Here is an 18,886-nt window from a genome sequence, read left to right as displayed (position 1 = left end):
ACAAGCGATTGATGTCTACCCGTTCCATTCCACTCGTTATTTTATAGACCTCTATCATATCTACTCCAAGCTGAAGAGCCTTAGCTGCTTTAGCCTTTCCTCAAAGGGAAGTCATCCCATCCCCTCTATCATTTTCATCGCCCTTCTCTGTACCTTTTCTAATTCCACTATATCTTTTTTGAGATGCGGTGACCAGAATTGCACACAGTATTCGAGGTGCGGTCAGATCATGGAGCGTTAAGCAACCTTTATAGAATTGGTACTTAGCTCAGATCTTTTGGGTGCCATTTAATGAATCTGGCTCTATCTGCCAGAAACCCCGGTTTTATAATGCACTTGCTGTCGAGCTAGGTGAACACACTCCCACTCACATCCTGACCAGAGCTGGAAGCCCCTCTGAGAATCTCTTTTTTGACAAGGTCACTAGTTTTCCCTAAAACTGTCTTCCATGAAGTCCTGAATTAGGTCATTCTTGTAGCTTTTAAAAGGTCTTGTAACTTCAGTACTTATTCAAGCTATTCTTTGTGGGGTTTTTAGGGGAAGGAAGGGGATTATTTTTGTTTTCTGTACCAAAACTGAGAATTAATGTAACTCTGGGAAGCTTGAAACTGACCCCATGCAGCCAAAGAGCAGTTTGCAGCCTGAAAAGAAAATGTAATCAAAGACATTATTATGGAATGCTTAAAAAACAAAAAAAAGGAATGATTTTGCTAGGTTAGGTCTGCAGAGAGAAGTCAAAAATATACCAACAGTTATCCCTCAAGCCACCGTTCTACAAACAAGACAAAAATATATTTCTTTTTCTCTTTGTTTAAAATAAATAAGGATGTTGGTGAAGTTTGCCAAGTGTTTATTATACATCCATTATCATGAGTATTATTATAGCTCACTGACTGTAATAACTAACTATTATGTATTCCCCTGGGGCATCAGTAGAACTCCTTCAGTTTCTGCTGAAATTCCCAAGTAGACTGAGGTTTATGAGCAACACCCTCACTCCCATTTTCTTAATTCTAAAGATGTTTTTATTGCCAAATAGAATTGTTTCTTGTTTGATGCAGACTACTACTACTACTACTACTACTACTTGACATTTCTAGAGCGCTACTAGGGTTACGCAGCGCTGTACAGTTTAACAAAAAAGGACAGTCCCTGCTCAAAGGAGCTTACAATCTAAAGGACGAAATGACAAGTTGGGGCAGTCTAGATCTCTTGAATAGTGGTTAGATGCTAAAGGTGACATTGAAGAGATGGGCTTTGAGAAAGGATTTGAAGATGGGCAGGGAGGGGGCCTGGCGTATGGGCTCAGGGAGTTTATTCCAAGCATGGAGTGAGGCAAGGCAGAAAGGGCGGAGCCTGGAGTTGGCGGTGGTGGGGAAGGGTACTGAAAGGAGGGATTTGTCTTGAGAGCGGAGGTTACGGGTAGGAACGTAAGGGGAGATGAGGGTAGAGAGGTAATGATCACCAGGGAGCTCCAAATAGATTAAGAGAATCTTTATTTTTTTTTCTTTATAACAAAAGACTAGTCACTACCATCTAAAACTGACTGAAAGCTTAGCCCACGCATAATTTGAAGTATAAAGGGAAAATATAGGGAGTATAATTATTCAGCAGGCAAGTCCGAGTTTTGTTAGATGCTGACCACCATTAGCTGAACCAGATATCCAGTGTTGACACCTATCCGGACACAAGACAGGTGCCGGGAATTACCCAGGTACTGCAGATATTCGACAGGGGACCACATATCTGCCTGGTTAACTTTGGACAGCCTTTTTTACTATCCTGTTAACTGGATAGTTATTCAGACACTGCTGCTTAATACTGATGGTGCCTGGGTAACTCTTGGCTCCACCCAGATTCGACCTGCAGACTGCCCCCCCCCCCCCCCCCCAGATTTTCAGTGGCACAGTACAGCAATGTGCTGCTGAAAATCCAGGAATGATCCAGTCACTACTACTTAATCAGGTAGGAGCCTCTCTTATCTGGTTGCGTAGTGCTGAATATGGGGCCTTACAGTTCCCCCTTCCCTCCCCTCCCCCACCCCCTTGTGGCCTACCTGGCAGTTCACTGAGGTATGAGGACATCCAAGGTGGCAGCACTCCCTCTCCGCTGCCGCTCAGGTCAGTGCTTCCTCCAAACTGTCACCTGACTCTCTAGTAGTTGTCGCAGGGTACTACTGCTATATTGTGAGACAACCCAGTGACAGTGGAGGGGACCGCTGCTGCCGTGGATGACCTCATACCTCAGTGGACTCCTGAGTAAGGTATAGGGGGGTTGAGCAGGGAAGAGGGCACGTTTCTGAGCTGCAGGGGGAGGGTTTTCCTTGGCAAGGGATTGGGTTGAATTGGAAGGCTTTCAGGGACTGTTGAATTTGTAAGGAGGGGTCAGAGTGATCAAGTGGGGGGGGGGCTGGGTATAAGTTGGAGGGTCAGACTTGAGGAAGGGCATTTATTATGTTGGAGCTTGGGGTCAGGGTGGAGACACCAGCGAGAGGTGGATCGGAAGAGTACTAAGAGGATTTTCATTCTGCTATTGGCATGTACCATGTTACACGCAAGGTGCTTCCATGCTGTCAGGCACTAAATTTAATGCAGTGCCTCTGCGGTAACCATTGTCCTGTGCAGTAAATGTAGAACAGATGGTGTCCATACCTCTTGCATTTACCACACAGCCTTTGTACTTAACGCATGGTAAATTTTGTGTTACCCAGGAAGTGAGTGCAAAAGTTAACTGTAGCTTGATAGAAAGACCCCTAAATTAGGTGAAAATCATTTTATCAGTACTGTGTGTAATATCTTTTTATAGTACAACCATCTCCCCATAAGTATGTGTTTTAATATTTCCCATTAAATATGACCTCTGTACCTCATCATTATACACATTTGACATCAGAACAGTCTTTTTTATCCTAGTGCTCATGAAAGGTGCTGAACTGTGAAATCAAGGTCCTCCAGCTGGCCACAGTGCAAGTATATAAGGTATCAATAGCGACAGTGCCCTGTCAGTGTATTTCACCCCTGCTTCAAAGGGACCAGTGCCAGGGATAAGAGATAGTTCCTGCTCTGTGGCTCAATCTTTGTTTTCTTGTAGAGAGACTGGTATTTAGTGATACGAGCACCTGCCCACTGTGAATTGGATTGAGACCATCTACTCATTTCACAGAAGCCACTAAGCACCAGATTTACTAAGCTTTTTCTCCTAAACACAAAGGCTCTGAGTTACCAAGGCTCGTCTCCCATGCCATGTCTGTGAGGAAAACAAAGCTTAGTGAATCTGACCTTGTCTCTAGGGAAAAGACTGATGAATTGGGCTCAGCATGGGAAAGAAAACTCCATCTGGACCTTTCAGTCACTCTTAACTGAAGTCAGGTTTCAACTGATGACCGAGAAATAGAAACATAGAATCAGGACAGCAGATAAGGGCCCATCCAGTCTGCCCTTCCTCAGTAACCATTAGCTACTCCTTTTCCTAAGAGATCCCACGTGCCTGTCCCACACAGTCCTCATCTCCACAACCTCCACCGGGAGGCCATTCCACGCATCCACCACCCTTTCTGTGAAATAGTATTTTCTTAGATTCCTCCTAAGCCTATTTCCTCTTAACTTCATCCTATGCCCTCTCGTTCCAGAGTTTTTCTTCATTTGGAAAAGGCTCGCTTTCTGTACAGTCTTTATAAATCTGTGCCACAGTCGGCCCTCTGAGTCATCCAGTCTACCATCATAAAAGATTGCTATTCCATAACTTGGCTTTCCTTTTGTGCAAAAACGCTAGTGTGTCTCTCCCTGCCACATTATCAGAATGTATTACTAGGATATTGTAAACAACTGAATTCAGGCTCAGACTGAGTTGGGTTGAACGTGTCTAATGTGTTTTTAGACCACCATTTCTCCCCTTCTTCCCTCATCAGCCCTATTGGAACAGTCCATAGTCCAGAAAGCATAAATTCAGACCTGTACAGTCTGGAAAGCACTTCCAGTTATCTTGACAGGAATGAACTGATTTTCTAACATTAGCTGTTAAGTTGTTAATATTAACCCTCTTAATGATCAAGCAGCAGCCATGAATGAAGATTACATGACCTGGGATGTGTGAAGTGCCCAAGGCGTAAAGCTTGCAAATACTGCCACAGTGCTTTTTGACCTTGGTTCTTAGACTAATTGTATACAGCAGGATGCTTACCACACTTTAAAGAAACTCCACTTTAATTCTTTCTTCTCCTGAAGCTGACAAATGTCTTAAATATCTCAAGAAAATGAGCAGGGGGCTGGAGAGATGTCTAATTACTCTTAAACTGTCTGCACACAAAAGGTCTTTGTAAATTAATGCTGGACAGCAGGATACATAATCAAGCATCATAACAGAAGAAAATAGCAGGCAGTAACGTGAGAAAGGGAATAAATGATGTTGCACAGACAAATCCTTTCTGGCTATCTAACATGGTAGTGCATGGTGCCCTGCATTATAGTGCATGGTAGTGCTCTGGTGGGCCAATGATCAAAATCCGGCGCTATTCAGGATAGCGCTTTCAAAATGCCGCCGTTCCACCGCCGTAGTAGCATGGAATAGCAGCACAGTCGTGATCAGAGTTAATATATGCAGATATGAGCAGCGCTGTAGTAGCGCTAACCCCTCTAAACAGTGTGATAAAATATGCTAAGCAGCCAGGGCACACGCGCACTAATCTGATGCACTAAAAAGAAGCCAGGAACAATGCTCATGTGCATAGGTGGGGCGCACCACCGTGTGGTCCTCGTGTAGGACAACTCGTAAAGTGCACCCTGCCATAAAGCGCGACAAAACATGCTGTCTGAAAATACCATAAAAAGATAGCTTGCCCTGTTGTTCTATAGGTGGCCCTAGTCTGTTTGCATTGGCTTTGTACCTCATTTGACTGTGCTTGTAGCGCCTTTCCTTCTGGCTTTTTTGTGGCATCACAGACCAGTTTGAGGTAAGTGACTTGACATGTGTATTTGAGTAGCCCCATCGTTTGTGTGTGTGGGGGGGGGGGGGGGCTTAAAAGTAATGCTTTTTTGTCACTTGAAACTGACGAAAAACTCTTCAGAGCACGCCTGGAAGAAGAAACTGTCTTCTGGGCTTGTCCTTCTGGCACGACTTCCGGCTCACGTGGGAAGGAGAGAAAGCAGGTAATTACACATACATAACTTTTTTTTTGCGCTGATGGGACCTGCTCGACAATTTGCGGCGTTGTTTTCTGTCTAATGCCGTTCAATCAGATCTGTTCATTGCGGCGCTAGTTTTTGATCATCTAGGAGGAATAGGAAATGACCTTATGTACATGAGATTGACTACATTTACATGCCATCTGCGCAAGTGCCTGACATGCTTGCTGTTTACGGCAGTAACCCTGCTGATTATCCCACATTGTTGAGTGTGTGCGCAAAAACAGCACTAATGGCCTTTAGTGCTCGTGTTGACTTTTGATCATTGGCCCATGGGTCTGGGACAAAGTAATTCAGAATAGACCAGATTTGCTACCACTCACATGACAGGTGGAAGTGGAGGAGGTGTGAGTACAGGGACAACATTTTGGGAATTTTCTCTTTAAATCCCCTCGTTCCTCAAAGATATGCACTTGCACGTTAAAAAAAAAAAAGGCAGAACAATTCTGGAAGAACTTCTGCTTTAGTTATGTGTAGCTAATCTCTGGTAAATAGATACAAACTGTCTCTCACAAAAAAACAGAAAACCTGCTGCCAACAAGTGGTGTATTTCTTCATTAGCTGTTTTATTAAGGAGCACCCTCAGATATTCCCACTATAAATAACGCCCAGACAATCTCTATGGCTTAGTGGTGTAGCACCTCATTCATTGGATTGCTCCTGTTTATCTTTTGAAAATGTTATATCCCAATGCAAGTGCTAACAGACTGGTACAACAAATTTCTATATTTTTTCTTTTTATGTGGTTTTTCATGTGTGCCCAACCAGTCTTAAATTCCTTGCCTCACTATTGACTTAACACACCTAAACATGCAAGGTAAATATAACCAATCACTTATCTGGGTCATGTGTCTGAGTTGTGCCCCGACTGCATTGTTATGATAAATTATCCGCTTTCCTCTTCAAAACTGAACATCACATTAAAAAAAAAAAAATCAGTGTTGCTGGATTTCCCTGCTGCAGGGGTGTCCAGCCTTGGTCCTTGAGGGCCACAGTCCCATCTGGTTTTCAGGATTTCCCTCTCGCTTAGACTATTGCAACTTGCTTCTCAAAGGTCTCTCACTTAGCCATCTCTCTCCTCTTCTGTTCAAAATTCTGCTGCATGACTAATATTCCACCAGTGTCGTTATGCTCATATTAGCCCTATCCGTTTCTGCATACAGTTCAAACTCCTCTTATTGACCTATAAGTGCATTCATTCTGCAGCTCCTCAGTACCTCTCCACTCTCATCTCTCCCTACATTCCTCCCTGAGAACTCCGTTCACTGGGTAAATATCTCTTATCTGCACCCTTCTTCACCAGTGGCGTAGCCAGACAGCCAATTTTGGGTGGGCCTGAACCCAAAGTGGGTGGGCACAAAATTTTCTCTCTAACCCCCTCCCCCAGCATTTCCCAACTCAAAAGATAAATACTTTAGCTGATGAAGATCCCCAATCTCTGTCACCTGAAAACTTCCACCAAAGATGGCCAGAATTTACTTTTACCAAGCTTGGTCGGAAGCAACAACTCCTTGAGCCACCGATAGTGGCACCCCATGCATGCTTAGTTGTCAGTGACTCAAGGATGCTGCCCCCATCTGCCAAGCTCAGCAGAAGGGATTTCTGGCCACCTTCAGTGGAGGTCCTCAGCTAGCAGGGCTTGGGGATCCCCACCAGCTACAGCAAGGGTCAGGGCTGCTGTTAGCCATGCTGGGGCCCAGGGCAGAAAATAATGAAGCCCTCTCCTCTTTAATCTCCCCATCTGCCATTACAGTCTCACACTGACAGACCATCACCAAATACAGAACAAGGGATTACAAATTAGAAATAAAAATATGTAGACAAAAATTGAACTGAGAATCTCAACATTTAGTGCAACACTGGAGAAATAAAAACAAAAATGCATTTCCTATTCTACTGAACACAATAAAAGACATCTGCTATGAACATTTCCCAAAGCTAACATATTCCATTTAAAACGTTCAAAATAAAATTATTTTTCTACCTTTTGTTGTCTGAACATTTTATTTTTCTATCATGTTGGTTTCAGTTTCTCCTTCCCACTTTCCCGTCGTCTTCTGCTAATTCTTCAAGCAACTGTTGTCCATTTGTCTTTTATCTCCTCTCGTTCCATTTCCTCACTACAACTGCTTCTGAAATATTGATCTTTCCATTTTAGCCCTTTCCTTTCTGTTTTTTGTTCTTTTCTGCCTCTGTCCATTCAAATTTAACCCTCTTTCTAAACTTTTTCCTCCTTTTTACTTTTCAGATATCTCCTTTCACCCACTAGCTCACCCATATCCAAACTCACTCCTTCCCAGCCTTCCATTCCCTTCCATCTTCAATCTACGCACCATTACCATATTTCTACCATCTGTAATCACTATCCTCTCATTCATTTCATTACCATCTCCCCTCTCTCTTTATCCTCTCTTCACTCTCATAGCCTGACATCTCCCTTTACCCCTCCCCCCACCAGCATATGCCTGTCCCCTCCCTCCTACCCCTCCCTCCATTGTCCTGCATTTCTCTCTCTTACCCATTGTCCAGCATATCTCCCTTCTGCCCCTGGATCCAATATCTCCCTCTTCCTCCTCTCTTGTGCAGCATCTCTCCTTCCCTTTGCTCCACCTCTATGTCCAACATCTCTCCCATATTGTCCACTAACTCTTTCTTTCTCTCTCTCTCTCTCCCTGCCTTGAGCCCCTGGTCTAACATCTTTTTCTCTCCCCTCCAGCCATGTTCAATATTTCCCTCTCTCATCTCTCACTCCCTTCCCTCCACTGTCATGTCCAACACTTTTTTCCTCTATCGTTCTTTGCCACTCCTCTGCAGCCTTTCCCTTCCTCTCCCCACCACACCCATATCAAACAATTCTCCCTCTCCTTTCCTCCTGCATCTCTCCCTTCCCCCATGTCAAACAATTATCTCTCCACCCCACCGTCTCACTCACTCTCTCCACCCCACCCCCTCTCATGGGACACTGATGCCCAACCACTAGTTTCTCCTCCTGGCCACTGCTGTAGTGTGGCGGCCTAGAAGAATTGCTGCAAGGCAGCTTCCATGCCCTTCCCTGCCTCTCTCTCTCCACCCCTGCGTCCCACCGCGCCTGCAACGGAAATGCTTGTCCTCCCTGCCGGGCCGCCGGCGCTGCCTCGGTCCCTGCACGCTACCCTGCCTCTGTCCCTGCCTGCATTCTTTTCTTCAATCGTCGCGTCGCCGGCAGCGCTGCCATTCACTCAGGCAGCTCCGCTCCCCTCTGCCGCGTCCATCTGGCCCTACGTAAACAGGAAGTGCATCAGAAAGAGCCGGATGGACGCGGCAGAGGGGAGCGGAGCTGCCTGAGTGAATGGCAGCGCTGCCGGCGACGCGATGATCGAAGAAAAGAATACAGGCAGGGACAGAGGCAGGGTAGTGTGCAGGGACTGAGGCAGCGCCGGCGGGGAGGACGAGCATTTCCGTTGCAGGTAAAGCTCTTGATGCGGAGAAAAGGCAGCGCGCGACATGCAAGGGATGTTGGGTGGGCCTGGAGGGAAAGTGGGTGGGCCTGGGCCCATCCAGGCCCACCTGTGGCTACGCCCCTGTTCTCCACCGCTAACTCCAGACTCTGTTCTTTTTATCTTGCTGTACCATATGCCTGGAATAGACTTCCTGAGCCAGTACATCAAGCTCCATCTCTGGCCATCTTCAAATCTAAGCTAAAAGCCCACCTTTTTGATGCTGCTTTTAACTTCTAACCCTTATTCACTTGTTCAGAACCCTTATTTTATCATCCTCACTTTAATATTCCCTTATCTCTTGTTTGTTGTGTTTGTCTGTCCTAATTAGATTGTAAGCTCTGTCGAGCAGGAACTGTCTCTTCATGTTCAAGTGTACAGCACTGCGTACGTCTAGTAGCGCTATAGAAATTATAAGTAGTAGTAGCTGTAGGTATGCATTGCACAAATGTTTAGCACATCTACTGAATCCCCTGCTATAAATGTCACTGCACGCCACTGCTCAGGGGGATTAGGATGAAGGTGAAAGGGGTCGGACTCAAAAGTAACCTGAGAAAATACTTTTTCACAGAAAGAGTGGTGAATTTGTGGAACAGCTTCCCAGTGGAAGTGGTGGAAACAAAAAAGGTATCTGAATTCAAGAGAGCTTGGGACAAGTACATAGGATCTCTAAGGAAGAGATAGGGAGAGTAGATGGCATGGATGGGCAGACTGGCTAGGCCATATGCAAAAACCTCAGAAAGGCGGTATATCAAGTCCCATTTCCCTTTATTTGCCTACATTTTTCTGTGTTTCTATTTTACATTATTTACTGACGAATTAACTATATTTTCTTGCAAAATGAAGATCAACTGTCACTTTCATGTGTGCATTTTGCACATAATTTTAAAAGCAGTCTTTAAAGAATTGCAAGCTGTTTATCTGCAATATTACACTATATGGCTAACACTGCCAATTAAAAAAAAACTACAATGAAAAAAAAAGAAAAAGGAAAGGTGGCAAGGTGTAGGAGCTCGAAATATTGTGGTAAATTTCCAAATGAAGGAGCCCGTGTTTACAGCTAGTGTGTGAGAAAGAACACTTCTGCAAGAAAGCATCGCTGTCCTTTTTCAAATGACAAGCGGAACGAAAGAGTGTGAAAGGCAGGCGGGGCTGACTGATGCAATCCGAGATCAGTTTGCTCTATGTGCTGCGAGCCCTGAAACAGCCGCCGCCAGTTGCATCATTCCAGGAACTTTGCAATTCACAGACCCGGCATCTTTGTTCACCAATCAGAGAGCGTATGACGTGACGTCACGGACTTTCCCGGTAGCCAATCCGCTTACGTTCTGCCGGGAAACCGGGAGGCACGTTCCGAATAAGGTGCTTACGAAGCGCTGATTGGAGAAAGGGAAACCGGAAGGCTGTAGTTGATTGGTTGTATGGAGCGCGTAGGGGAGGACCCACTGCTTATGATGGGCGGAGCTTAGCGGTTGCCGGTTATTTAAGCTCAGGGTGAACTAGAAAATCTCATCATCGGTTCACCTGTACTGATTCTAGCAGTGGGTTCCTACGTTATCTGCAATCCACTTGCCCACCACCACCACCACCACCGTCCACCATCATCTGCCCCCTCACTACAGACTACGTCTTCTGATGTACATAAAATCGGAAGGCGACAGAAAGCCCCGAGCAGCGCCCCCTGAGCCCACCCGGCGCCGTCTCTCCATCATCCTCACTGCAGCCGACATGGAGCCAGCCCCCACTGCTGAGCAGAGCGCCGAGAAAAGCCTCTGGATCTTCGGCTACGGCTCCCTCGTCTGGAAGCCGGACTTCCAGTTCACCTCCAGCAAAGTGGGATTCATCCAGGGCTACAGCCGCAAGTTCTGGCAGGGTGACACTTTCCATCGCGGCAACGAGCGAATGGTAAACACCGATAGGGAAAAGACCTCCCATTCCCAACCCAAATCTGTGTTGGTATCCCCTTCTCTAATTCCTATCCTCTGCCCATCCCTCTCTTTCTCCCCCATCCACGCTACGGGAGAAGCATAGGTGGGGAACCTAGGTCTGGTCTGTGCCCACCCCATCCTGAAGCGTGTGCAGAAGATGCCACCATAGCCTAGGGGGGTGGAAAATGAAAAGACTTAGCAGTGGGGGTGAAAGATCTGCCTTCCTGGGCAGATATTATACAGATTCAAGTCTTGCAAATTATTTTTGTTATTATCCCATTTAAGCTTAGTAGTCATCAGTTAATTGAATAGCCAGGCGTCTTCAACCTGCGTGTCAGTGAATTATTTGCATTGACAAGTGCTTACTAATTTTCTAGACAAGTTGCAAACAGTTAACTGAAAAGCTAAAATAGTACTATTTGTTGGTTTAATTCAGCATGAATGTTAATTTTTTTTTCTTTCTTTTCTCCCAGCCTGGCCGAGTGGTCACCCTCCAAGAAGATTATGATGTAAGTTGTCTTATCCTATTTTCGAGTCTTAGTGCATGCATTTTCTGTAACAGGGTACACTGGAGGTAAACATGGGTGCAATGTGCAACTCATTGTACTTTGCAGACTCAACAAAGTGCTAAGGATTGCTTGATCTCTGCGTTCAGGGTGAAGGGTAAACAAAGAAATCCTAAATCCTTGTCCACAAGTTAGATTGTTTTACTTCTTTGAATTAAATTACTTCTAATGGGTATCAGGTTTATAATTTCAAATCTTAGATATAGCCCCTTAAATTGCACCCTTTGGATTCTTGTTATAAAACATCAGAATGGGTTATCTGGCCATGTTTATGCTGTTCTCCTGCCCTCCTCTATCCTTTTCAGTGATGGTATTTCCTGGTGATTTAAATAACCTTTTTTTTTCTTCTTGTGATTTCAGTGTTGCACATGGGGTATCGCTTATGAGGTGTGTGGTGAGCAGATTGAGCTGTCCCTCCAGTACCTGAACGTTCGGGAATCAGTTTTGGGAGGCTATGCCACAAAGATTGTGAATTTTTACCCACAAGATGAAGGGCCCAGTGGAACCATTATGGCGCTGGTTTACATTGCAACCCCTCAGAACCCCTCCTACCTTGGCCCAGCTTCTGAAGAGGATATTGCTGCTCAAATCATAGTATCCAGTGGCTGCTCTGGACATAACATTGAGTACTTGTTGCGACTGGCAGACTTCATGCGTTTCTTTTGTCCTGAAGCAGAGGACAAGCACCTGTTTCAAATTGAAGAGGCTCTTATAGCTATCCTGCCCTGCTTCTACAGCCCAGATGATCCCCTCGCTGTACTGTGCTAAGAATTGTTTTTAACAGATACTGTCTGACATTATAATCCAGGTGGAGTCATAGGTTCATGGTTTTTACCAGCACAGGAACCACCATTATATTATACAAATGTCTTATTTAAAATGGTGGAACGGCCCATTGACATAGCTCCTTGTGACTCTGGGCAAGTCACTTAACCCTCCATTGCCCCATGTAAGCCGCATTGAGCCTGCCATGAGTGGGAAAGCGTGGAGTACAAATGTAACAACAACAACAAAAAAAGAACATTTAAGAAAAGCCAGGCTGATTCAGCCTAGCAGCCCGTCTCTGACAATGACCAGGCTGGCTTACAAGCAGATCCCAGAAAGTAAATCTTTCTCATAGCTCATTTCCAAGGATGAGAAACATCTTTCCAAAGTCAACCTTTTTAACACTTTATGTACTTTTCCACGTCTTGTTTAAATCTTGTTAGACCTTGGTCTTGTTCTGACATTTAAGTGGATTGGGGAGTGTGTGTGTGTATATCTATCTATCTTTGTAACTAGGGATTTTTGGAAGAAGAGAGCATAGCGTTTTGCTTTATTACTTTGCAATGGCACAGAATTTTATTTTATTTTTGTTGAAAGCCAGAGGAGCAGGCCTCTGCTGGTTCATTACTCTACCTCCAAGCTTGGCATCATTCATGTAGTGCTGCAGAATAGAGCTACCTTAGAAAGGGTGACCTGCCTTCAGTATGTAGCGCATGGGCATTCAGGCTGATGATTGGTGACAGCTGTTAGCCAGCATTCTTAAGGAGTTAGTATTCATGCACTGAGTTCTGGTGATTGGAACATATTTTTTTTTTTTTAACTTTTTTTAAACTTTAAGATGTACTATCTCAGTGTGAATACTGCTCATCTATTGCTGGACTGTTTCAATCCAGTGTATGTAGCTGAGGTGTGGAGCCCTGGCTCCTGTTGATGTAGGGCTTGCCATGACCACCTCTGTGTTTTTGAATTCTGTCTGCCCTGGTACATGGCTTTCAGAAGTGACTTGTACGAAGGATAGCCTTGCTGTCACAATGGAAATTCCCAGTAGTCTGAACTAAGTTGAGAAGTTGGTGCTGGATACTAACATGCAGGTAAAGGGAGGAACATGAAATTGCTGCTATGGTGAGATGCTCCTGCTGGTTCTCAGTGTATGGATGTACTGTATTGTCAGGGTTGTGCAATGCAAATGGTTATCCTGTGATACTTGATGTGTTTTGTTTTGTTTTTAATCTTGCATGTAGTGACACTACACCTGCTGGCAGGAGAATGCAAATATGTATGTCCATATGTACTGAACTTCATGTATGTGTAGAGAAGGTTCTTTCTGTACCCAAGGTGCTTCTCTTGAGTGCACACACACACAGCTGGCTGGATTCTGCCTGCCTTTGATACTATGAAAAGCTGAAGACTGGCTGATTTTGGATTTGCTGTGAGGAAGGGCAGAGAACTGAAGGTGGTGCACCAGTGCTTGGTGCATTAGCAATGACATTACTTGACTTATGACATGCACTTAGGAGCTCTGTTCACATTGTTAAAAAAAAAAAAAAAAAAAAGAGTGAATGGCTGTATTAAGAACATCCACCACCGCCTAGTCAAGTTTCAGTGTTATACTGTCATAACTGTTACTGTGCTAACTTATATGTATATAAGGAGGATTTTTTTTTTACATATGATCAGTAATAAAACTGACATCCAGAAAACTGACACTCTGTGTGTTTATATTTTGAAACTAGACTGAAAATTCCTAAGGGGTTGAAGTACAGGCACCAGTCCTACAGGGGAAAGGGAATAAATTACCCCATCTCCCTCACTCTAGTATTCAGTGAATCCTGTGCTACAAGCAGCTGTCACACTTCAGGTTCATACAAAGGAGAGGTGCTCAAGAACTGTTCATGACACCATGTACAAGGGGCTGCTGCTAAGCTGGTGCACTATCCCATGACCTTCCCCATAATGGAAACAATTTTATAGGCTTTGGGTACCAGTGAGATATGTAGGCCTCAGGCTGCAATCCGTAGGTTGCTTGCCTATTGCACTCATGAACCGAATCTGACTCTTGCGTTAACATGGTATTTCTGTCAGGTAGCCAGGCTTTGGCCAACTCACCCATCCACCCACTTTGCTTACTAAATGAGTACCCAGCCTTAGCCAGAAAAGGGTGCGGGTGAAGATGACTAGGGAAAGCACAGTCTGCCAAGAAATCATTACACAAGTTGTGTCTTGGTGCTTGTGTACAGGGACTACCTTTTCTAGCTATGTAAAAATGAGTTGCATGTAACCAGCAAAATACAACTGTGGGTGGTTTTACACATGGCACAGCTTTGTAAAGTCACCTTGTTGAGCAGACTGGATAGACCGTTGGGTCTTTTATCTGTTGTCATTTACTGTGTTGCTATGAGAGAGAGAAAACCAAGAGAAAAAAAAAACATGAGTACTTTGGAAAAGAGGGATGTTTTGTGTAGTTCTTTCCGGGGGGGGGGGGGGGGGGTCTGACCATTCATGCAACCAGGCACTACCCAAGGGCCCAGAGGCTCTAACCAGTTTTCCACCACTGCAGCCCTCCTTAGTCCTACCTTGAAGGGCCTGGTGGTCTAGTGGCTTCTGTGGGGGCAGGAAAGAATCTCCCTCTTTCCTGCCCACTGCTGCTACTCTGCATGCCGGTGCCGGCACCTCCATGTTTAAAAATGACTGCTGAGACTCGTGAGACTACCATGGTAAGACTGCAGACATTTTACAGAAAACATGGTGGTGTTGCTGGGTTGCCGCCACCGTGCAGAGTATCAGCAGTGGGCAGCAGAGAGTGGGATTCTTTCCTGCCCCCATAGAAGCTACTGGACCACCAGCCCCTTCAAGGTAAGACTAGGGAAGGCGGCGATGGTGTGTGAGGGGAGAGGTGGAGCTACAGCAGTGGGCAGTGGCTGCGGGGGCCCTAATGACCTTCACTGCTCAGGGTCCCTGACCACTGTCAGTCTGCCCCTGGTTCTTTCACCCTACATGTGTGGGGTGCATTTTATAGCATGATGTACATATACATTGCAAGTACACATCAAAATTATGCAAACTCTTAACACAAAGTTTGCATGTCTAAGGAAGGTGCAAATGGCCCTTACTGCAGGATCATACAGCTGTAGATATTAAAAAAATCACCACTTACATCTGCAGGTAGCACTATGTGGGCAGATATGTTTCCAACCTTGAAACACCAATTATTTTATTTGCTTATAAAATTGCCACATCTAGCATACCAGCCTGAGACATGCCTGTGTTTTTTTAATAAAACATTTGTCTGCTTTTCAGTGAGGCAGCATAGGCATCCCTTTTGGTGCTCAACCTGCTGGAGCCATTATCCCTAGAGGAGGAGGCAGTGCTGTGCTAGAGCTGCTACCACTGAAGGGAGGGTATCCATTTCAATTTTCAGATAGGGTACCATTTAGCCTAGATCCTGCCCTGGTGTGTTCTTGAAGGGCAAATTATCCAAACATAGGCTCGATCCATGGAAGTGCAAATAAAAGTATTGAGAGACAGCAAAGACATGATAGCAAGCTGTCTCCTAGAAAGACTTAAAACAGTTGAAACTGTTAGGATTTCTGTTCATTTATGCATCTGCACCTAAGCTTCTTCAGTGTGATTTATAATCTAAATATCATAATCAGATTTCCTGTAATTAAATGATGCCTAGTGAAAAGCGAGCATGTATAAGAGAATAATTGTAGCCTGAAAGCATCAGGAATCATTTTTAAAGCTGAATCATCATGAAGACACTAGCTAGATGCCAGATACCAAAGACACTTCACAGATACAACTAACCGAAAGAGTGAACAGTTTTTTGTTTAATTAATTTGGATTTTGCTCACACCTTTTTCAGTAGTAGCTCAAGGTCAGTTACATTCAGGTACACTGGGTATGTGAACTTATTCTGGGTTTGCTCAGGTCAGAAAAGTTTGAAAGCTTCCTAGGATTGTCTGTATTTTAGCACAGTTTATTCTCGACCCATGATTGGATCTTAATCTAACTCCACTGAATAGACTCCTCAAACACAAAGGATAGTCAGCAATCTGTGTAGGACTCTGGAAGAGAAGTGAAGCAGGGAGGTGGTGGAGCTTCCATGCCTAATCCCATTCCTTGCTCCTGCCATTAAAGCTTGGCATTGCAGTGATGCATAGGGAAAGAATTGCTTGGAGTGGTTCAACCAGCTATAGTTGGTCTTCTAGCAGAATAGTATTTACATACAGAGACAGGACAACACACAAATAGAGGCCGACCAAATCCACAGCAGAAATCTGTGGCTCGGTTTTAACCATACCCAAACCTGTAGACATAACCCCCCCCCCCCCCCCCCCCATCATCACCGCTGCTGCAGGCCAGCCTCCTCCCTACCCCATTGACAGAAAACACATTTCCCCCCTCCTCCCGGACCACCTTTCTGCTATCCTTGCCCTCCTTCCCCACCCCCATCTCTTGTGGTAGGCCCTCCCTGGGCCTACCTTGTAAAGGCCCCAATGGTCTAGTGGTGTCTTTGGAGCAAGAGCATCCTGAGTTGATCCTGCTCCCAATGGTGGCCAAGACTGCCGCAGGAAGTTGTGGCCACCATTTTGGAAATGGAAATAGCCTGAGCAGGTCTGCTGCTCAGGCCATTCCCAGTTCCAAAATGACCTCTGCAGGAAGTCGTGGCTACCATGTTTTCAGTATAGATGAAGGGGGCAGGAGCAATTTGAATGCTTCGCACAAAAGACACCACTACACCACCAGGGCCTTTACAAGGTAGGCCCAGGAAGGACCTACTGTGTGGGGTGGGGGTGGGGGGTAGGAGAGCAGAATGGTGGGTGGCCCAGAATGGGGGGACCTGTTTTCTGTCAAGGTGGGTGGGGGAGGTTGGCCTGCATTTTCAGCGGAAATCCGAACCCGAATTTTGGAGCTGAATCCGAAAACCCGATCAGCCTCTACACAGAAATTGTATCTAGTCTGCTGCAAGGTTATGTATTCATTTTTATTTATTTATTTAGAGAATCTTGCTATACAGCAAAGGGCCAAACAAATGGCTTCTATGGGGTTTTACTATACAATCAACAAAAAGAATAAAAACCGTAAAAGAAAGATACATTTATTGCAGTAGGAATGGATCCTCAGAAGCTTAGCCGAAATTGGGTGGCGGAGCAGGTGGGGGAAGAGAGGTTGGTGGTTGGGAGGCGAGGATAGTGGAGGGCAGACTTATACGGTCTGTACCAGAGCCAGTGATGGGAGGCGGGAAATACTGCTGGGCAGACTTGTACGGTCTGTGCCCTGAAAAAGGCAGGTACAAATCAAGGTAAGGTATACACATATGAGTTTATCTTGTTGGGCAGACTGGATGGACCATGCAGGTCTTTTTCTGCCGTCATCTACTATGTTACTATGTCACATGTTGCACGTTAGGGTGCTGTGCAGCTCAGGGGGGAGGGGAAGACATCTTGACTGGTAAATTGAATACTGTCAGCAACACTCAACATATCATCCCCATCACGTTTAGCATGGTGGAGAATTGACAACCAGCATTTAAGCATGGGTGACTGGGACCCGCACAGAGTGGTGGGTGCAGCTCTGGCCACCTTGTTGGCCAGACTGGATGGACCATGTGGGTCTTTATCTGACCTCATTTACTGTGTTACTGTGTGAGAGAGAGAAAAAACGAGAGAAGAAAACAAAACATAGAGTGTAAGAGAGGAGGCAGAAGGGAAAGAGCAGGGAGGCGAGAAAGTGTGTGTGTGTTTCGGGGGGGGGGGGGAGGGGTTGAATGTAATGAAGGAAATTAGTCAAAGATCTTTCAGAAAAGGTGAGTGTTAAGTAGGGTCTTAAAGTTTGCAAAGGATGGCTCATCTAATATTGGGAAAAAAAGAGTTCCAGAGTTCAGGATAGAGATAGCTAAAAGCGCATTCACAGGAGATGCAAAGGTGAGGAGCAGAGATGACAGTCAGGGACATAGAGAATGAGGAAGTTGTTAATGTAGGCCTGGAACAGATGTAAGGTGACATTTGAAAACCAGCAAGACAATTTTGAATTTGATGCAGGTGCAGACTGGAAGCCAATGCTAAGAACGCAACATTGGGGAGACATGATCAAAGCAATGTGCTTGGTGGAGAAGCTTGACTACTGTAGATTGGGTAAGTAGTCATTAAAATCATCCGTAGTACCTGAAGATTGGAGCATGACCAATGTAACACTGATTTTTAAAAAGGTTTCCAGGGGTGATCCAGGAAATTACAAACCGGTAAGCCTGACATCATTACCCGGTAAAATAGTGGAAACTATTATAAAGAATAAAATTACAAAACATATAAATAAACATGGTTTAATGGGACAGAGTCAGCATGGGTTCAGCCAAGGGAACTCTTGCCGCACTAATTTGCTTCATTTCTTTGAAGGATGTGGATAAATGTGAGCCAGTTGATGTAGAATATCTACATTTTCAGAAAGCTTTTGACCAAGTTCCTCATGAGAGACTCCTGAGAAAAGAGTCATGGGATAGGAGACAATGTTCTGGTGTGGATCAGGAACTGGTTATTGGACAGAAAATAGAGGGGTTAAATGGTCATTTCTATCAATGGAGGAGAGTAAATAGTGGAGTGCTGCAGGGATCAGTACTGTGACCGGTGGTACTTAACATGTTTATAAATGATGTGGAGAGGTCACGTGATGGTTTGAGGGAGGAAGTCGTGTTTTCCATCTCTCCGAGGCTACCCCCTCTCTGAGCGATAAAAACGGCTATAAAAACTCGTTGGAAACAACCTGCTGAAGAGGGGAGAGTAGAAGGAAGTAATGGACCCATTTGTGACGCGATAAATGAGGGCGACGCCGAGCAGACTCGCGCAAAAGAGTGCAGAGAAAAAACGTGGACTCGAAGAAAACAAGATGGCGCCCGGCCCAGCAGCCGGCTTGACTCCAGAATTCCACCCGAAACAGCTACAGCAGCTGGTGGAGGCAGTTAAGACCGCACT

At 45.1% G+C, this 18,886-nt stretch overlaps 1 protein-coding gene across 2 annotated transcripts; it reads left to right on the top strand.

Moving 5' to 3' along the window:
- The first annotated feature begins 10,186 nt into the window (after window positions 1-10,186).
- CHAC1 (ChaC glutathione specific gamma-glutamylcyclotransferase 1) lies at window positions 10,187-16,557 on the top strand. Of its 2 annotated transcripts, XR_003943443.1 has the most exons (4): window positions 10,187-10,561; window positions 11,058-11,093; window positions 11,511-13,379; window positions 16,546-16,557. XR_003943443.1 is itself a non-coding variant. In XM_030215367.1 (3 exons), exons 1-3 carry the CDS (start codon window positions 10,292-10,294, stop codon window positions 11,916-11,918), a joined length of 714 nt encoding a protein of 237 aa, XP_030071227.1. In that variant the 5' UTR covers window positions 10,187-10,291; the 3' UTR covers window positions 11,919-13,450. The 2 variants fall into 2 exon arrangements, 1 of the variants encoding a protein (XP_030071227.1); XM_030215367.1 differs by lacking the exon at window positions 16,546-16,557 and having other exon boundaries at window positions 11,511-13,450.
- Window positions 16,558-18,886: the final 2,329 nt, after the last annotated feature.

Source organism: Microcaecilia unicolor, chromosome 9 (assembly GCF_901765095.1).
Source record: "Microcaecilia unicolor chromosome 9, aMicUni1.1, whole genome shotgun sequence".
Taxonomy (NCBI): domain Eukaryota; kingdom Metazoa; phylum Chordata; class Amphibia; order Gymnophiona; family Siphonopidae; genus Microcaecilia; species Microcaecilia unicolor.
Note: the sequence above shows the minus strand (reverse complement) of the source record. Positions and strands in the feature narration are given on the sequence as shown.

Coding starts and splice junctions, on each gene's coding strand:
- CHAC1 (XM_030215367.1), top strand. CDS start 10,292: ATGTACATAAAATCGGAAGGCGACAGAAAGCCCCGAGCAGCGCCCCCT. Junction 10,562..11,057: donor ATCGCGGCAACGAGCGAATG/GTAAACACCGAT, acceptor CTTTTCTCCCAG/CCTGGCCGAGTGGTCACCCT. Junction 11,094..11,510: donor CCCTCCAAGAAGATTATGAT/GTAAGTTGTCTT, acceptor TTGTGATTTCAG/TGTTGCACATGGGGTATCGC.